At 42.0% G+C, this 20,210-nt stretch overlaps 1 protein-coding gene across 7 annotated transcripts in view; it reads right to left on the bottom strand.

Moving 5' to 3' along the window:
* Positions 1-3,877: 3,877 nt before the first annotated feature.
* Rpap2 (RNA polymerase II associated protein 2) overlaps positions 3,878-20,210 on the bottom strand; it is a 75,141-nt gene continuing 58,808 nt past the window's right edge. For 6 of the 7 annotated variants that reach the window (XM_042257802.2, XM_006985824.4, XM_042257798.2 and 3 more), the window contains 2 exons: positions 11,484-11,633; positions 3,878-4,223 (listed from right to left, as the gene is read on the bottom strand). In XM_042257802.2, the coding sequence (XP_042113736.2) occupies positions 11,492-11,633 (142 nt within the window). In that variant the 3' untranslated portion in view covers positions 3,878-4,223; positions 11,484-11,491. The remainder of the gene's footprint in view (positions 4,224-11,483; positions 11,634-20,210) is intronic. The other variant, XM_042257799.2, reaches the window with a different exon arrangement.

The raw sequence follows: 20,210 nt of genomic DNA, 5'->3' as shown, positions 1-20,210 counted from the left end.
CCAGGTTAGTGGATTCTGTGTTTTCTTGTGTCCTTGACACCTGTGGCTCCTACAATTGCCTCTCCCACTTCTGCAGGATTCTCCAAGCTCCACCTGGTGTTTGGCTGTGGGTCTGCATCTGTATCCATCAGTTGCTGGATTGAAGCCTCTCTGAGGACAACTGGGCTAGGCACCAATCTGATATAGCAGAGTATTACTAGGCATCATTACACTGACTTTTTTTTTTTCCTTTTGCCAGTCCTGTTTGGTTCTATCCTTGGTCTCTGGACTGTCCAGCCTCTGGGTCCTGGCCATCCAGGCAGTGTCAGGGGTGGGCTCCCTCTCGTGGCATGGATCTCAGGCTGGACCAGTATTAGTTGACCACTCCCACAGTTTGTGCCCCCTTTGCCCCAGCACATCTTGTAGGCAGGACAGACTGTAGGATGACAGTTATGTGGATGGGTTGGTGTTCCAATCCCTCCATTGGAAGTCTTGCCTAGTTACAGGAGATGGATGGTTCAGCCTCCATATCCCCTATTCAGCAGTAAATTCTTAAATCTCTATTTACTAGATGTTTTTGCTGTCAATTTTAAGTTTTACTGTATCATGGTTAGATAGGATACCTTGAATAATTTCAGTCTTTTTGAATTCATAAAGATTTACTTTGTGTCTAAGGATGGTCCATTTTAGAAAAATCTTCCATGTGCTGCTGAGTAGAATGTGTATTCTTTGGTTTGGGTGGAATATTCTGTAGATATGTTAAGTCCATTTGATGTATAATGTCAATTAATTCTGATGCTCCTGTTTTGTCCAGATGACCTGTCTGTTGGAGAAAGTGGGTATTGAAATGACCTGCTGTTATGGATTGAAATCAATCTTTAAATCCAGTAGTAGATTTAAAAAAAAATAAAATTGGGAGCATCACAGTTTTGTGCATACATGTTTAAGGTAGTAATGTATTCTTGTTTAGTCTCTGATTAGTTCAATTGAAGTCTTATTTCATCAGATACTAGGACAGCAATGCCTGCTTGCTTCATGGTCCCATTGGGTTGTAGTACTTTTGTCTACACTTTTACTCTAAGGCAGTATCTATCTTTAAAACCAGATGTGTTCCTTTTTCTTTTCTTTCATTTTTTCCCCTTGGTTTTTCAAGACAGGGTTTCTCTGTGTAGCTTTGGAGCCTGTCTCAGAACTCACTCTGTAGCCCAGGCTGGCCTGAAACTCACAGAGATCTGCCTGTCTCTGCCTCCCAAGTGCTGGGATTAAAGGCGTGCGCCCGGCACCAGATGTGTTTCTTTTTTCAGATGTGGTGTTTTTGTTTTGTTTTGTTTTTTCAAGACAGAGTTTCCTGGATCTCAATGTGTAGACGGGGTGGGTGTGTGTTGATTCTTGGTGTTCTCAGTGGAAATTTGTCTTTTAATTATCATGGCTCTGTATTTTTCTACAGGCTCTCTGTTATGCTCAGTCCCCTCTCTTCAGCATGAAATAATGCTTCCTGTATTGTCCTTAGGTTTGGTTTGTTTAGCATAATTTTTTTTTTTTTAGGCAATTTACTGTTGTGGTAATTAATTCCATTCAGCCAATGGCTTTTAAGGCATGTGACCTGATGGGCATGGTCTTGTCTGCGTATGTGACTGCTTAGGAGCGAGGGGCTGTGCTCTCTCATGGGTAGTGAGGACCAGGTCAGCTTGCAGTTGGTGCCCATCACCCTTGGACGGGATGGAGCCAACAGCTGAATAAGTGGTGGTGTTTATTTCATTCTGTATCCGTGAGTGTATTAGTCCCATTTCATACCTTAATAAATTCTTGAGATCCTTTAATAGACTCTTAGGGATTCACATAACAGTTTACGTTATGGAAAGATGTTTTTTCCTTCAATCATGGCAGATAGTTTGGCTGGGTATATTAGTCCCATTTTGGCCATAATAGTCTTTTAGGACTTGGAATGCATTGCTCCAGGCTCTTCTGGCTTTCAGAGTTTCCACTGAGAAATCAGCTGTTATTCTGATGGATTTTCCTTTATATGTGACTTGTAGCGTTCAATACACTTTGTTTTGTATACTTAATACTTCAATTATGATATGCCTATAGGGATTTTTTTTCTGGTCTTATTTGGTGTTCTGTGTGCTTTTCTGTATCTGTCTTAGTATGTCTTTGCTTAGTTTGGGTAAATTTTCTTCTATGATGCTGTTTAAAATCTGGTATATGCCATTGACTTGGGATTCTATGGCTATATTTCAAGTTTGTTTTTGTCATGGTGTCCCACCTAACCTGTTCCTTTCCTCTGTGTGTGTGTTTAATTTTTCATATTCCCTGCTTATTTGGTCTAAATCTTCTACTTTGAATCCTGACATTCAATCTTCTGCTTGATTCATCCTACTTGTATGGCTTTCCTTTGAGCTTCCTAGTTGAGCTATTGGGTTTTTCAATTCCATCGTCATTTAACCTTGAGTCTTCAATATTTTTATCTCCTGATTGAATTTCATTCTCAAGTCTTGGATTGTCTTTGTCATTTCGATTAGCCTTATGTATGTGTTTTCTTGGGCATCACTCTGGCGTTTATTCTCCTTAGCTCTTTCTCCTTAATTTCATTTGAGCTGTTTGTATCTTCTGTAAATTCCTTGAATTCTTTGATAAAGGTTATGATTTCTTTAAATTTCTGTGTCTTGGAGTTCATCTAGGTAATTCTCATGGGCAAACATTTGTACAGGAATGATAGGATTTGGAGAGAAGATACTGGTTTGATCTTTCAGATTGTTGGTATTTTTTTATTTTTGGTTTTTCGAGACAGGGTTTCTCTGTGTAGCTTTGTGCCTTTCCTGGAACTTGCTCTGTAGACCAGGCTGGCCTTGAACTCAGAGATCTGCCTGCCTCTGCCTCCTGAGTGCTGCGATTAAAGGTGTGCGCCACCACCGCCTGGCGATTGTTGGTATTCTTGGGATAAGATCTGGCATGTGGATTTCTCTTGTTCTGGACAGTGCAGGTTGGGGCAGAAGAGAGGAAATGCAGGTGGGTTGAAATGGGTGGAATGAAGTCAGGCTGGAGAGCGGGGCCTGGGTTGGCATGTAGGATGTGTTTCCTTTTCCAAGCATGGAGGCTAGGGGGTAGCTCTGGCTGTGTCAAAGGGTTGGATATGGCCTGGGAGAGTCCTGTGGTTTGAGGGATAGTTAAGAAAGATCCTGGCCCAAGTCTAGAGCTCCTTTGCAGTGCAGGCAGGAAGATCAGACTAGGCTGGCGCACTGGTTGTGGGACCCAGGCTAGATTTGGCCAGTTGTAGAGGAGGAATGGATGGGAGGTCAGGGGAACTCACCTGGTTAGAACCTGGAAGGAGGTCGTGGGAAATTTGGGTACTGAGTTGGAAGCTGCTCAGAAAGGTTCTGTGGGTGGGTGCAGGTTGGGGCAGGTCCTGGTGTAAGTCTAAAGCCTGGCTGTGGCACAGGCAGGGCATGGGATGGGGACCTAGGCTAGTCCTTGGAGGAGATGTGAGGAGTCTGGTTACCAAGTAGGGTGGTTGGAAGCTATGCAGAAGAGATCTGTGGGTGGGTGCAGGTAGGTCAGGTTGGAACACAAGCTCTGGCTGCATCGTAGGTAGGAGTGGTCAGGACAAGGGATGTAGCACCCTGTGGAAGCCAAGAGAGTAGCTGCCGTGCAGGTGGGGGTCAGACTGGGCCGGGCACTGGTTTCAATACTCTGACTAGATATGGCAGGTTGTGGAGAAGGTGTGGATGGGGAGCTCTGGTACTAACCGGGCTAATCACGGAGGAGAACATGACATGTCTCAGTACCACGTGGGGTGGCAGAGGCGTTGAGGGAGGGTTCTGGTGGGAGCTTAGCAGCAGGCAGGCGGGTGGTCAGCATGGTCAGCGTTTGAAAGTGACCAGACTTGTAAAGGACTCCATTGAAGGTCACATTGAGATCACATTTATTGACCTAACCTTTGCTGTTATTTGTATGATAGAGTTAACAAATGGCCAAAATTAAAATTTTTATTTTCTTTGCTGTAATCAACCAGAAAAAAAATAAAGGTAATTGCATTTTCTTGAATATTCCTTCAAGTTTCAATTTATTTTTTCCTTTGAAAATAAAAATCCTGTGTTGTAAGGGCTTACTTCTTCCTGCTGGAGTCACGGCTCTCTTGTGCCTGAGGAAGTTATGCTCTTAGTCAGCAGTCACTCATGACCCTCGTTGGCTAAGATTCCAGGTATGGTGAGTAAAAATTCATCTTCTATCTTCCTGAATTATATCTGGGAAACAAAAAGAGCATCTTCAACAAATGGTGCTGGTCTAACTGGATGTCAGCATGTAGAATAATGCAAATAGATCCATATCTATCACCCTGCACAAAACTCACGTCCAAGTGGATCAAAGACCTCAACATAAAACCAGATACACTGAACTTGAGAAAAGAGAAAGTAGGAAATAATCTTGAACACACTGACTCAGGAGACAACTTCCTGCGGAGAACACCAATAGCACAGTCACTAGGATCGACAATTAATAAATGAGACCTCATGAAATTGAAAAGTTTCTATAAAGCAAAGGACTCTGTCAACAGGACAAAATGGCAGCCTACAGAATGGGAAAAGATCTTCACCAACCCAACATCCGGCAGAGGGCTGATTTCCAAAATATTTAAGAAACTAGACATCAATCAAATGAAAAAATGGGGTACAGATCTAAATAGACATATTTCAACAGAAGAATCTCCAATGGCCAAGAAACACTTAAGGAGATGTTGAACATCCTTAGCTATCAGGGAAATGCAAATCAAAATAGCTCTGAGATTCCATTTTATACCTGTCAGAATGGCTAAGATCAAAAACACAAGGGACAGCTCATGCTGGAGAGGCTGTGGAGCCAGGCGAACATTGCTGCTGGGAGTGCAAACTTGTGCAGACATTTTAGAAGTCAGTGTGACGGTTTCTCAGAAAACTGAGAATCAACCTACCACAAGACCCAGCTATACTGCCCTTGGGCATATACCCAAAGGATGCTCAATCATACCACAAGGACACTTACTTGCTCAGCTATGTTTATAGCAGGTTTAGTTGTAATAGCCAGAACCTGGAAACAACCTAGATGTCCCTCAATCGAGGAATGGATAAAGAAATGTGGTACATATACATAGTGTAGCATTACTCAGCTGTTAAAAATAAGGACGCCAGGAAATTTGAAGGCAAATGGATGGAACTAGAAAAGAATCATCTTGAGTGAGGTAACCCAGACCAAGAAAGAAAAAACATGGTATGTACTCACTCAAAAGTGGATAATAGCTGTAAATTTATAATCCTTTATAATATGAGAAAGTTTGGGCCAAATGAGCAATGTACATAAAGTCTACATGAAACATCCTTACTTGAATGTCCTTAAGCTACTTGAATACCACCTGCTTAAAATATGCTAATTAAATCACTTTTAACTGGCATCCATTAATTAAAGGAGGTCCAGAAGGACCTCTAATTAAGCATTCTGTATTTTCAGCATGTCTAATAAGCCTTCCCACCAATGGACGTGGGTATAATGAATTGACAACTGGACTTAAAATTCCAAATTAACCGTATTTTTAAGAACTTCTGAAAGTGGTGCTTATGCAAGCCAACCTGAGCTCCTCCCTTTAAGTAAGAGCCCTCACATCAATCACTTGAACAAGCACTGAGTATAAGCTGGGACGGAGTGACTGTACCAATTCCTTATATTTGTTTTTTTTAACAGATTTGACAACGGGTTACCAGCAATCACTCCCTCCTTTGCCCAGGGCTTCACACATAATGAGATACCTTACCACTGAGCAACACTTCTAGGCCCTGTTCTTGCTTTCCTGCCAAATATCCTTCTTGTGTATTTCACAGTTTGTTTGAAAATTATTTGATAAAAATCAAATAATAAAAAATAGACACCTATAGGCCCTACCTCAAGACTGTGGCTTGCGAGCCAGCTTTGCCCAGTGAGTACTGCCAACTCCCATCTGTCCTTTCTGCCACTTCCACACAAACAGGCCTAGCTCTAGACCATGGCTTGCCTGGTCTAGACCCAATCAAACAGGGCATGGACCAGCTTTATGCCATGCAGTTCTTACACTGGCCCAATCAAAAGCTGGCTGTATATTTCATACACACATCCAAGGTCAGATATCCAGGCCACATTGCAAAAGCAAAACTGATAAGAAAAGCCAAGACATGATGCCTCCCATAAAACCTACTACTCTAGAAATGTTCTCTCAAGAGAATTACTTAGATGAACCCCAGAACACAGAACTTAAAAGAACAACCATAAATTTTGTCAAGGAATTTTAGTAGTTTAAGAAAACACAAAAACACCTCAAATTCAAAAAGATAATAAATGCTTGACTGTTGGCCAAGAAAATACATAGAGCTGAATAAGTGGAATCAAAAACTCAAGAGAAAGCCATACAAGTAGAATACAGAATATCAGGACTCAAAGTAGAGGAATTAGACCATACAGCAAAGAATATGATTTTTTTTTTTTAAAGCACAGGAAAGGAACACAGAGGAACCATGGGATGCCACTACAAAACCAAACCTGTGGTGATATTTTAATTGTGCTGAAATGTGGTTTTATTTGTATGTTAATAAAGTTTGCCCAGAGATCAGAGGTCATAGCGAGCCAGGGACAGCAGTCAGGCGGTGGTAGCACACACCCTTAATCCGATCACATGGCAGGCAGAGTCTCTGTGTGGTCAAGTACACAGCCAAGCGTGGTGGCACCAACCTTTAATCCCAGTACCAACCATAGAGACCAGGAGGTCTGTATAGACAGGCAGTGATGAGGAAGTCATGTGGTTGGGTTTAGAGCCAATGAGAAGGCAGAACAGAAAGGCAAAAAAAGGACAAGTCAGACAGGAAGAAACTCTTTCGGGAAGTGAGGGCAGCGAGTGGTAAGATAAGGTGGTCTTGGCTTTTCGCTAGTGCTCTGATCTCTTGGGCTTTTAACTGTGTATTTGGCTCTGTGTTTCTTATCTAATAAGACTGTTTAGAAATTTGTCTACACAAACCTTCAAATAATAGGCATAGATGAGGAAGAAACATCCTAGGCCAATACACAGACCAGATCTTCAAGATCATAGAAAACTTTCTAAACTAAGGGAAAACATACTTACACAGATATAAGAAGTACATGAAACCCCAAATAATAAACTCATGGCATATCAGTTAAAACACCAAATATGGAGAACAAAGAATATTGAAAGTTGCAAGAGAAAAAACACAAGTAAAATATACTAAGCAAAACTATCTGCCATAGTTGATGAAGAAAGAAAACCTTTCCATGATCCAAATTGTATGAAAGAATTCATATCCTGCAGACCAACCCCACACAGAATACTGGCTGCAATACTTCAGACTGAAGAAAGGAATAAGCACACCCAAGAGACTGTAGAAAGAAAACAAATGAAGCTATAAATACTGAAACATTAAGAAAATACAAGTAAGAAAACAACAGAAGACAGAAACCAACATACACCTTTGGATAATAGCTTTCTCAATTCTCAAATCAAATGACAGGTTGGCTGAAAGAATTAAGAAACTAAATCTATCTTTCTGGTATTATTTATTATTATTATTATTATTATTATTATTATTTTTAATTTTTTCCAGAGCTGAGGACCGAACCCAGGGCCTTGCGCTTGCTAGGCAAGTGCTCTACCACTGAGCTAAATCCCCAACCCCTCATCTTTCTGTTGTTTATAAGAAAATCAGCTTTCAAGACAGGTACCACATTAGACTAAAAAAAAAAAATGGAAAAAAGTACTTCAGTCTACTGAGACTAGGAAACAAACAGTATTGCTATCCTAATATCTGACAAAATGAACTTCAAACTAAAACTAATCAGAGATAACAAGAGATACTTCATTCTAATCAGGAGTATGGTTAACTAAGAAGACATTACTAAACTAACAATCATGCATCAAACACTATGTCACTCACTTTCATGAGAAAATCTACTACTAAAGACAGATTAACATCAATCCATTAATAGTAGGTGATTTCAATACCCCCTTTCTCCAATAGGTAGGTCATCTGTACAAAAAAGTCAGAGAAACATCAGGTTAATTGACATCATACATCAAATGGACTTAGCAGATACCAGAATATTCTACCCAAACACTGAAGAATATACATTCTACTCAGCACTCTCCAAAGGCATATTTATAATAGACCCCTCCGGGGATACCAAACAAATTTAACAAATTCAGAAAATTTGAAACCACTCCTTATACTCTGACCATTGTGCAGGAAAACTTAAAATCAATAGCAAGCAAACTCATGGAGCTTAAATAACTCATTACTAAATGATGAAAGTTCCTAGAAGAAATCAAGGAAGACAATTACCGTAGCTAAATGAAAATACAGCAGAACCTCTGGGACACATTGAAAGCAGTCCTATGAAGAAAATTTATAGTTCTGAGTTAAAAAAAAAAATCAGAAAGACCACACATAAATGACTTAATGATACAACTCAAGAATTTGGAAAAGCAAGAACAAACTAAACCTAAATCCCACAGATGGCAAGAAATAAAAAAGATGAATTAATAAAATTGAAGCAAAGAAAACAATACATAGCATGAGCCTAAGAGCTGGTTCTTAAATAAATATGCTCCACAGACCATTGGCTCAGCTAACCAAATGAAAGAAATGACTCAACAGAATCAGAAATGAACAGGGAAGCATTACAACAGACACAAAAATTCAGAATGCTATAAAGGTATACTGTAAAACCTGTACTCTGGCCAGGTGGTGGCACATGCCTTTAATCCCAGCACTTGGGAGGCAGAGGCAGGTTGATCTCTGAATTCAAGGCCAGCCCAGTACAGAGTGAGTTCCAGGACAGCCAGGGCTACACACACACACACACACACACACACACACACACACACACACACACACACACACACACTGTCTTGAAAAACGAAACAAAAAATCTCTACTCCCAAATCTCCATCTAGGAAGCTAGTATTTCCCTAATACTAAAACAAAGATCAGGTAAAGACAGAACAACAGAAAAGAAAATTATAGGTCAATATCCCTGATGAACATTCAAAAATCAACAAAATACTTGAAAACCAAGTACAGATAGACATTAAAAAGATTATCCTCCATGACCAAATTGGCTTTATTCAGGAGATGCAGAGCCAGTTCAACATATATAAGTCAATAAATGTAGTAAATGACATTGATGGATTTAATGACAGAATTCACATTGGCCATCTCAACAGATGCAGAAAAACTGTTTTTACAGTACTCAAAAGTTCTAGTTGCAGCAATGAGTCAAGATAAGAAAGAAGTCAAACTATCCCCATTGCAGATGATACTATACATTAGAAATGATCAACAATTTCAGCAAGTGGCAGAATACAGAATCAACTTGCACAAATCAATAGCTTTTCTATACACCACCAACAAAAACACAAAGACAGTACACACATTCCAATTCACAACAGCCATAAAGAAAAATAAAATATCCAGGAATAAACTTACTTAATCAAAGAGGTAAAAGACCTCTACAATTAACACTGTGAAAATTAACATTCTACCAAAAGCTATTTTACAGATTCAAAGCAATCCTAATCAAAGCCCCCATCTCATTCTTCATAGCAATAGAAAAAACTATCCTAAAATTCATATGGAACCACACAAAACTCTGGATAGCTAAAACAATCCTGATCATAACAACACTGGATGGATTATGATTCCAGATTTCAAGATATATTACATAGCCATGGTAATAATATGGTACAGGTACAGAAACAAACAAGTAGACAGGTGGAACAAAAATCAAAGACCCAAACATGAGTACATGTACCCTCAGCCACTTAATATTTGACAAAGATGCCAAAAAGATACTGGAGAAAAAGCATCTTCAACAGATGGTGCTGGGAAAACTAGATGTCCACATGTATAAGAATGAAATCAGGCCCATATCTATCATTTCACACAAAAACTAATTCCAAATGGATCAAAGACCTAAAAGTGAAACCTGAAATTCCTAGAAGAATACACAGGTAGTACTCTAAATGATATAGGTGTAGGAAAGGACTTCCTGACTAGGACTCCATTTGCCCAGGAATTAAGGCCATAAAACGGGAAAGCTTTCGTAGTATTGGGAGGTACTATGCAAACTGCCAGGGAGGGAAGCAATCGAGGTGCTACTCGGCTGTGATGCCTATGGTGAACTACAACAATCACCAGCATGGCAAGTTATCCCTGAGGGCAATGGAGGCACTCTCATCTTAGAGGTAACTAGCAGCTGCCTAATTAGACTTAAGGTCCATTCAACAGGAGGGAAATCAAAATCATGTCTGGTAGGTGATACCCAGCCAACTACCCAGGGTTAGTGAGGTCATGAATCTCAAGGGAGAACCTATTACTGGTACTTTTAAACCAACATAATCCCTAAAAGCATTCTAAATACTTTTACCACAGGTAAGTATAGCTTCTTATTTCTCACCAAAGAAAACTTTTCTTAGCTGTAGACAGAGACTATCCAGAAAACCACAACTGCTCAAAATACAGTAAGCAACGGATCATGGGGTGCCCAGCCCCAACAGCTATACCTACAACACAACTGCACTAAGGCTCAGGGAACATCTTGGAGGAGGGCATGGGAAGGCTATAAGAGCTGGAGGACCAGGAGGGATTGTGTCTACAATACGGCAGCCAGGACAAGAACAGCACCAATAGACATGCTAACATGGAAGGGGAAAAACTGAACAGGGCCCCACCTGTACACAAAGAACTGCTCAGAGAGAGTGAGTTAGTCTTCCTCACCTCCAATCGCCAAAGCAAAGGTAAGGAAGACTTTCTTTTCTTATTACATATGCTTATTTCTGTGTTGCTTAGCTTTTATAGTCAAGACAATTTTGAGTTAAGAAAATACTTCTCAAGAAGGTTTTTGATTTTAATACTAAATCTGTATCTAGCTGAGCTCATGAAGTGGCATGTGAAATGAGGAGGCAGGAAGAGGTGCAGTTAAGGGACATTCTGATGGCCAGCTTGCAAGAGACAAAGACTTGAGCTGTGTCTCTGGAAGCAGGTATTCAACACAGTCGGGCATGCAAATTTACCTGCTTGTCTGCAGAGAGGTAACTAAGATGCTGGCTACGAAGAGTTTAACTCCACTCTCAGGGACAACAGTATGAGAAGGCTCATGATAGGTCACTGCAGTGAACTCCTTCCTGGGAAGAAGCCTGATTAGGTGGGACAAGTGGGAGGGCCTGAGAATAGCCGGGAATGTAAGAACCAGAACTGCTAGTCTTCAAAGGAAGATCTGCAACAAGGATGGGCAAAAGTAAAAGTGGACAGGAAGCAGCAGGGGCAGCTGAGGACTAGTGGATAGCTGAGTCTTTAGTAAGCTGAAGTAAGCTTGAGGTTTGCACCTAGTTTTTAAATTTTTAAACTTGTGGCTAGGGCATAGTTCATTGGGAGAACACTGTCCGAGCACTTATCAAAAGCTCACACAGGTAACAAAACAGATACAATCCAACTCACCATGCTTGTTAGCAGCTGGTTCTAAATATAATGGTTAAATTTTCAAGATCTTCACATTTCAAATGCAGTTCTGTCAGCAGGGTGGCTATGAACTGTGTAAATACCACATTTTTTGGAGAATGCTTCTGAATGCCAAGAATCGGTGTCAATCTGAAACCAATAATAGTAAATGTGTATGAGGAAATGAGAAGGGCGGAAGGACGCATCTTCAACTTGCCACGGTGAATCTCCTGACAAGGAAGATGTTTCTCTAAAGTAACAAAATTCCTAGAGAAAGGCTTTACTAAGGTAAAAGTCTCAGAAGATTGAAAGACCAACAAACTCTGTTCAATAAGGAAAGAAGTCTATATACCCGTACTTATTAACATGCTCATTAAGCCAGCAAAAATTCTTAGGATAAAAGCAAAATGAATAAAATTTTCATTTGTAGAATGGAGGTGATAGGGGAGCTCTGGAAACAAATCTATATAGAATGTTTGGATTATACCCCTCCCCCCAAAATAACTGGCAAAATGCAAGATTACCTTTTCGGATGAAACTTTTTAACATTTTAATTTTTAAAATATTAATATTATCCATAAGGCATTTAATACCAATTGCACGCTTTTTTCTTTAAAGCACTTCTGATATAGCTCTCTAAAAACTGACATGAAATGGAGACTTTAGTTTTCAAATGTAATCAACTGTAATGTGCTGTGACTGAACTCAAGGCTCTGTACATGCAAGACAAGCTATATTCCAGGCACTAAGCTTTTAATAAAGCACACAATATAGAAAACCCAAGACCACTGAGTACACTGCTGCCTGGCACTCAGCCCCTCTTCCACAAAGAACCAAAGCAACAGCTATACACATACATTAAAATGAATGGTTGTGGGAGAGCAGAGGAAATCAAGACTGAAACTTGGAGGCTCAAGATACCTGGAACAAGAGCACAGTGAGGGAAGGCGCATATAAATTCTCTTGTACCTGCTACCACAGCTCCACTGTCCAGGAGGAAGGAATTTTTGCAGAAGGAAGGGTCAAAGTGTCCCAGCAAACTAGCCATGAGGATGCTGCCAATTCTAGCTACTGGGAAGTTTACCATGCTCCTAGGCTAGCAACCCACTTAGGTAAGCAATCTAAAATATGCACAGTAGAGTCTCATACCATCTTCCCCCCGTTCCTTCAAGGTGCCGTGACAGGGGCCATTCTGGGAAGTGAGATAGGAGTCTGGACTAATAGGGAGTTGAGAGAGGCCTGCTATTCTCATGTCTGGGCTTCCACAAACATTCTGTTGCACTGTATAGGGTTTAGCTGCCTTGCCAATTCAGCTTGGCTCAGCAGGATAACTATTATCTAAGGCTGCGGAGTACACTGTGCTGTGGAGGATAGGTATTGGGACCTGCAGAACTGAAGGTGCTGTCTTTGAGAACCAGGATATTAAAGATATATATGGATTTGTACTTCTTCCAAGACTGAAGGCCAATGCCCACTTTCCCCACTGTGTCAAAGCTAGGTGCCTGTTACTGTCAGGACAGGGAACATCAACATCGTTAGCCTGGGTATCATGAGAGAGTCTTGAGCAATTCTGGTCCCAGCTGCTGCCCCATCCCCAGGTAAGGGGGGTCCGAGGAGAACACTGCCCAACTTTGTTAGCCCTGCTCTCCTCAGTCAGACACTGCCACGGAAGCAGCTGGGAGCAAACGTAGACTTTGTTGTTACCCTTCTTGGTAGCTCCCCCTACGACCTGCATCTTGTCTGCACTGCAGTCAGGCCTCCATGAGTGCCGCAGAGGAAGCACTGAACCCTGTAAGTGCCTCTATGTGGTGTTTGTTGGAGATTGGTGGTTTCAGACACCTCTTGCTAGTAGTGGAGTTAGCACTGAAATACTCCGGGAAACCCTCACTACTGGGAAGGGGCCATTATGCCCACTGTAGGAGTCGTGGACACTGGAGAGCCACACCCAGTGTTCTCTATTGCTGGCGCGTGGCCTGTAGAGACAGTGGCTCTGTGACAGTTACACCCTGTGCCCAAACTCACTAACCACAGTTAAAGAAACTAGAGTGAAATGACAGTCTGGCCTCCAGCCAGACAAACCATCAATGACTGTGTAACAAATGGCACCCCAAGACTCGTTTTCAAGAGAAAGCTTCTTACGCACTTCATAAAAACGGTAGAGATATCTATCTCTACTAGATATATAAACCCCAGTGAAGGAATAAAACGAATACGAGGGACAACACACACCCCAAGGTGATATAATGGCACCAAAAGAATTTTTTTATAACTTTTTTTTTGTGTGTGTGTGAGACAACTCACACAGCCTTGAGGCAGGGGGGATGTGGTGATATTGTGTCGCCCAGAATAGTGTGCACCCTAATAAACTTATCTGGGGTCAGAGAACAGAACAGCCACTAGATAGAGTGGCCAGAAAATGGTGGCACTCACACCTTTAATCCTAGCATTCTGAAGGCAGAGATCCGTCTGGATCTCTGTGAGTTCAAAGCCATACTGGAAACACCCAGGCATAGTGACACATGCCTTTAATCCCAGGAAGTGATGGCAGGAAGCAGAAAGGTATATAAGATGTGAAAACCAGGAACTAGAGCCTGGTTAAGCTTTTAGGCTTTTAGCAGTTCAGCTGAGATCCATTTGGATAAGGACTCAGAGGCTTCCAGTCTGAGGAAACAGGATCAACCGAGGAATTGGCAAGGTGAGGTGGCTGTGAGTTGCTCTGCTTCTCTGATCTTTCAGCATTTACCCCAATACCTGGCTCCGGGTTTGTTTTTATTAATAAGACCTGTTAAGATTTGTGCTACATTTGGTGCCCAACGTGGCAAGAATTCATTAAAAAACCCGTTGGTGGCCTTACAGGCCAGGGGTTGCAGGCCCCAGGCCCAGCCAGAGCTACAAGCCATCCAGCTGCACGAAGTCAGAGCTGCACTTGACCATAGCTATAAGCAGTCATTACACACAGCTGGAGCTACTTTTGGCCTGTTCACTGACTCACATGGTTGGAGCTTAAAGGAGCCGGAGCTCAGGCCTGAATTGGCTGGACTTTAGCTTTTGGCTTTTTTCTCTTCTCCTGGTAGGTAGTAGGCGCTTTCTTTCAGGGAGGGGCTTGGACCTGCCTCTGAATGTACCAGGCTCTGCTGACTCCCCATGGAAGGCCTTACCTTCTTGTAAGGAGGGGTTGGGATGGGAGGGTGGAGGGGCAGGAGGAGGGGAGAAGGGAATCTGTGATTGGTATGTAAAATGAATAAAACATTTCTTAATAAAGATTTCATATTATTATTGTATGTACATGCATATACATGGTATGTGTGTTTGGGAGCATGTGCTGTGGCATGCATGTGGCGGTTAAAGGACAACTCTGTAGAGCTGATTCTCTCTCTCCACCTCTTACATGGGTTCTGGAATGGAAAAGTTGCCAGGTTTAGGCAGCAAGACTCTCTACTCCCTGAGCCACCTCAACCCCGAGAACAAAGAAGCCTTTATCAACAGATTCCAAAGAATTCAAATGGATGAAATGCTTGATAAAGAATTTAAAAATAATTATAAAATATTTCAATTAAAAACCTATGGGAATAAGGTTAATAGCTAAATATAATTAGAAAAACAGTACAGGATATATATTAGAAATATTGCAAAAAATTTTTGGAAAAAAAACAAAAACCTCAAACAAATTTTGGAAATGAAGACCTCACTAAGAACAAAACACACACCCTACAGCAACCAACTACCCCAAACCAGCTAAGACCCAAGAGCTGACCATATAAAAATGGAACCTGAACTTGGGTCTTCTCCCCCCCACCCTAAGTCCTGACATGAGGTTAAGTTTGAACAGAAGGCAAGAAGTATGCATAACTAGGCAATCCTGGTCTAGGTGTAATCCGCCATTACCAACCCATGTCCTGGCTCCAGTATTTCCTGTAAGGTGGTCCAGCCAAAGTCATCAAAACTATGTGAGATCTCTTTCTAGGAGATGGGCTCCTCCTCGGGCTGGCGCGAGGGTTAAGCCTTTTCCCTTTTCCCAGCATCAAGTTCCTGGCAAACACAGGCAGGGGACAGCTGTCCCTAGAACACCTCTGTTCCTGCCAGAACGGTTACATGGGAAGCACAGATTCTGCCACGAGGAAAGAAACAGTGCTGAGTGTCACTGGGCAGGCTTAGTCTGCAGCTTTTCATTTACTTCCTGCTGGGTGGTGGTGGCACACGCCTTTCATCCCAGCACGCTGGAGGCAGAGCCAGGCAGATCTCTGTGAGTTTGAGGCCAGCCTGGTCTACAGAGCAAGTTCCAGGAAAAGCACCAAAACTACACATAGAAACCCTGTCTCGAAAAACAAAAACAAAAACAACAACAAAAAAATTACTTCCTGTCTTAAAACCAGCCAACCAACCAACCAGTTGGCTCCAACAAGAACAACAGCCATGAACTGACTATGTTGCTCAGGCTAGACCCAAACTCCCAGGCTCAATTGATTCTTTTCTTGCCTTTATAATTGAGCTGGGACTACAGGGCACTTATGACCACCACTGTGGTGGAATTCAAAGTCTCTCTCTCTCTCTCTCTCTCTCTCTCTCTCTCTCTCTCTCTCTCTCTCTCTCTCTTTTTAAACACTTAAAAAAATGGTCTTTTGGGTGCTAAAGCGATGGCTCTTGTTCATGCAGAAGACCCAGGTTTGGTTCCCAGTGCCTACATGTGATCCACAGACATTTGTAACTCTATTCCAGGGCTCGGACGTCTTCTTCTGACATTTGAGGGCAAACAAATGCTCGTTTTTGTGGGTTGGGGTTAAGCATAGGACTTCACTTACTCTAGATAAACACTCTACCATTTTCTAGCCCCAGCCCCAGCCTCTCGTCCCCCACCCCTCCTTTTCCAAAACAAGGTCTCACTATGTAGCCCTGGCTGCCCTGGAAGTCACTCTGTAGACCAGGCTGGCCTCGAACTCACAGAGATCCACCTGGCTCTGCTTCCCAAAGTGTTGGGATGCCATGTAACTACTCTGTATAACCCATGTTCTTTCCTATACTCCCTTCAAGTTTCTAAATGTAGTGAAATAGTGTCCCAGGATACAAGTATTGTCTAAATCTATTACTGCAAAAATATATCATAAACCCAGAGACTACACTATGAAATCTTTTACTTCTAAGTTTTCTTTGAAGTATACCTGCAGGATCTTACCAAATACTTAACCCCCTTTTGTAAAACTGACTGCCATAAACTTTGAGATAGGCTATGTTGTCCAGGCTGGTTTTGAATTCCAGGGCTCCTGATCTTCCTCCCTTAGCCTTCCAAGGGTGAGATTATAGGAGTGTGCTCTATCCCCAGATGACATTATCCTGTTCAATCTTTTCATTAAAAACAACCTGCCATACACTGAAAGAGACTAGAGTCTCTATTTTAATCCCTAAACTTTTAAATAACTTCTAGTTAATTAAGCGATAGCAACACACCAAGTTGATATTTGACAATGTGTTTCTCTATGAAATATCTTTAAAATCATTGAGAATGTGGATGGCAGTGAATTTTTAAAAAATTTAATGCTTAAATTTGTCTAAGTGTGAATGAGAGCAGAGGTGAGTGTTTCACAGTTCCATACCAGAGGGTAGTGCTCTGTAACAGAATCACATGTAAGAGAGAGACTTCTCATGGAAACTCCGGGCTTCAAATCTCAATGCTGAAAACAGGCATCTACAGCGTCTTCAGCCTGCGGCAAATGGTCTGACAACAAAGCAAGGCCAAGTGCGAAGCAGCACCTCAGTGATAAGCCCTCCGGCCTGCTGCTCCACATATGTTACACATCAAAAGGAGGGCACCGTCAGGCTGGAACGACAACATCTGGTCAACAGGGGCTAGGAGGAGCAGGATGAGTTTCAAAGTCTGGGCATGACAACGGAGGGATTTCATAAAGCACTGTGTTCAAGGATTCAGAGCTCGGAAAACTGCTGGTTAAACCTCAGAAATTACCCACAGGTCTTGGGTTTGTTTCCTATCACCAGAGAGAGCCATATAAAGAGTTCAAATCTTGGTTTATCGAACAATTAGAACTAAACAACAGATTCAATGCTACATTATCCATCTGTCGGGCAAAGAAAGCCGGTACTGAACTTGGATTTTTCAGTGGCTTTCGCCATTCTGATCCCTACTGCCTTGGTCACTGCACCAGGTTAAAGCACTCAGGCGCTCCAAGGACACCAGACATCCAGCAGTCTGAATTAGCACTTCCCAAATATCTATGGGCACGTGCATCGGAGATATCCCAGAACTGCACCCTCAACACTGATCTGAAGCAGGAGCATTCTCTCCTAGGAAGTGCTCTGAGTCAGGCAGCCTGTTCTAAAATGGCACTGGACAGCACATCTCCCTCACACACAGAGTGATCTAAGTGAAGAGAGAGCTGTGAGAAGCTCTGTGTGAGTAAATGTCACCAGAAAGCACAATGCTGTATGGTTTAGGGGTGGAGGAAGGGACAGGAAGCAAAAAGCCACACTTTTTTACCTATCAGATTTGAGAAATTACTGAGTTCATACAGAGTTCTGCTGCAGGGAGGGAACCCATTCTGCTGCTCACTGTGCATAAAGGCCATGGACACAGTGACTGTTAAATGATAACACTGGGCTTTTTCAAGAAAAACTCCAAACCCTCGCCCTCTTATTCTCTGTAAGTTAGAGCCAGGGAGGGGGAGGTACAAAGAGAAATGCCGCCAGTGTTCGCAGACCGTGTCGGGAGACACAGGAAGCCTGGAGTGGAGGCTCACATTCAGAATCCCGGCACTTTGGAGGCAGGGCTATCAGATGGGACCCTATTTTAAAGTACCACGTAACAAACATAATACCTGACAGTCTATGGGATTACAGTCAAACAGAAGCAAACCTGTTGGGACAGACAAGACAGTTTTGTTTTTCAGAGGTTTATCTAGATTTTAAAACGAGATAGGGTCTCACTACGAAGGCCAGTCTCTTGCCTCGGCCTCTTGAGTGCTGGGGTTACAGGTGTGCACCACCACGCTCGGCTGAAGCACGTCATTAAGAACAGTGCAGGTGAAAATCTAAAAAGTTTAGCTGTGGTGTTATTTTATGAGGTTACACCACTGATTTTTCTCACATGTGATTCAGTCTATTTTGCTGCTCTATATACTGAGCTAGGATTTATCCTTCTCTCCAGAACTAAATGACAGAGGATTAAACCAGAATTCCTGTCTTTACCACCCTATGCTCACACTCAAAAATGAAACATCGGCAGCCTGTGATTAGTAACACAAAAGCTTAAGACTTCGTCTATCTTCAGAAAGTTGAGGATTCACACAAACCCTAGATATAATGCAAAATGTCTCTTTCAAAAATGAAAAAATAGGGTATATATTTTCAAAAGGAATTCTGAATTCTGCCTGTATATTTAAGGGCTCTTCAGGATGTAAATAATCAGAATTTCAAATTTCAAGTTTCATATTTAAAATGAACTTTCTTTACCCTGTGGTTTCTTGGACAAAAGGCAGAAAGTCCAACTCCAGGGGCAGCTACAAATCAGGCCTATGGATCTGATTTCTTCCCCACAATAAAACAATAATCAGTTGAACTAAAAGTCCAAAAAGTCACCATGCTGCAGAGCCTCCCCCTTCCTATACGATAACACAGGCGTGGGCATGTGCTGGGGCAACTACTTCATGGTAGTCTTCTGTTTTGTTGACCCCTGACAAGAAAACAAATACCAGGAGGTCAGAGCTGAGTTTCACGTTCAGACACCCCAGCCCTCTGGTCTACTTGGCCCCCTTGTGGGGGATCCAAACACAAGTCAGTGATTTACAACTTTCTAAAAAGATTTTTTTTTTTTTTTTTAAATGAGACAACTTCTTGGTCTTTCTGTGAAGTTGCAGCAGGTGTTAACTCCAAGATGAGGCCCAAGCAACTCTCTTAAGGTCATGTAATTAACAAGTCAGTAACAGATGAGCAAAGAGCCCAGAAGCACCCACAGTCTGCACTTCTAACCGCGAGACCACAGCAGCTCACACATCTGATTCATTTTAAGAACCGAGCAGGTCTCATGATTTTCAAAGGCCATTGTGTATGCTCTTCAAATAAAGCATGAGGTCTGCCATTACAAAGTAAACACCCCTTCCACTGTGTGCCTCTGCCTAAGCAGCCTGGTGGACACAGCTCAAGCAAATGAGAAGGTACCTTTCTACTCAGCACCCCAATAAACCAGTTAAGACACTGGTTCTTGGTTCTCTGTGTACAATTAGCCTCTTAGGAAACTATAAACAAAACTTCTGTTAGGTCTTACAAAGACCACTGAAGCAAAACTTGTGAATCAGTCATCAGTAAACATATTTTTTAAAGTTCCTGATGTGATTTTAATGGGCAGCCAGGATATAGAAACAATAATTCAAAGTTCCCTTGATTTTTAAAACTGGATCTTATGGTGTTGCCTGAGCTGGTCTTGAACTCTCAGGCTCATGTTCTCTGGTCCTGGCCTGAGGAGCTGGAACTCTAGGCACAGACATCCATATCCTACATTTTTGAATTGAGTAAACTGGTTAAATGTGATCACGTTGAAGCTGTGGGTGAAGCGTTACTACATTCTGGATATTCACTATGCTGAGAGAAACTCAACATAAAGGGAATCTTTTTTGCAGGTCTTATTCATAAGTGACTACATAAAAGAGGTGAGGTAGTGACAGAGCTTCCAATGTCAGACATACACAACAAGGAAACTCACTTCGCTCATAAGCCACAGCACCA

The sequence above is a fragment of the Peromyscus maniculatus genome, chromosome 10 (assembly GCF_049852395.1).
Source record: "Peromyscus maniculatus bairdii isolate BWxNUB_F1_BW_parent chromosome 10, HU_Pman_BW_mat_3.1, whole genome shotgun sequence".
NCBI classification, from domain to species: Eukaryota; Metazoa; Chordata; class Mammalia; order Rodentia; family Cricetidae; genus Peromyscus; species Peromyscus maniculatus.
The sequence above is the reverse complement of the archived record's forward strand: the minus strand, read 5'-3'. Positions and strand labels throughout refer to the sequence as shown.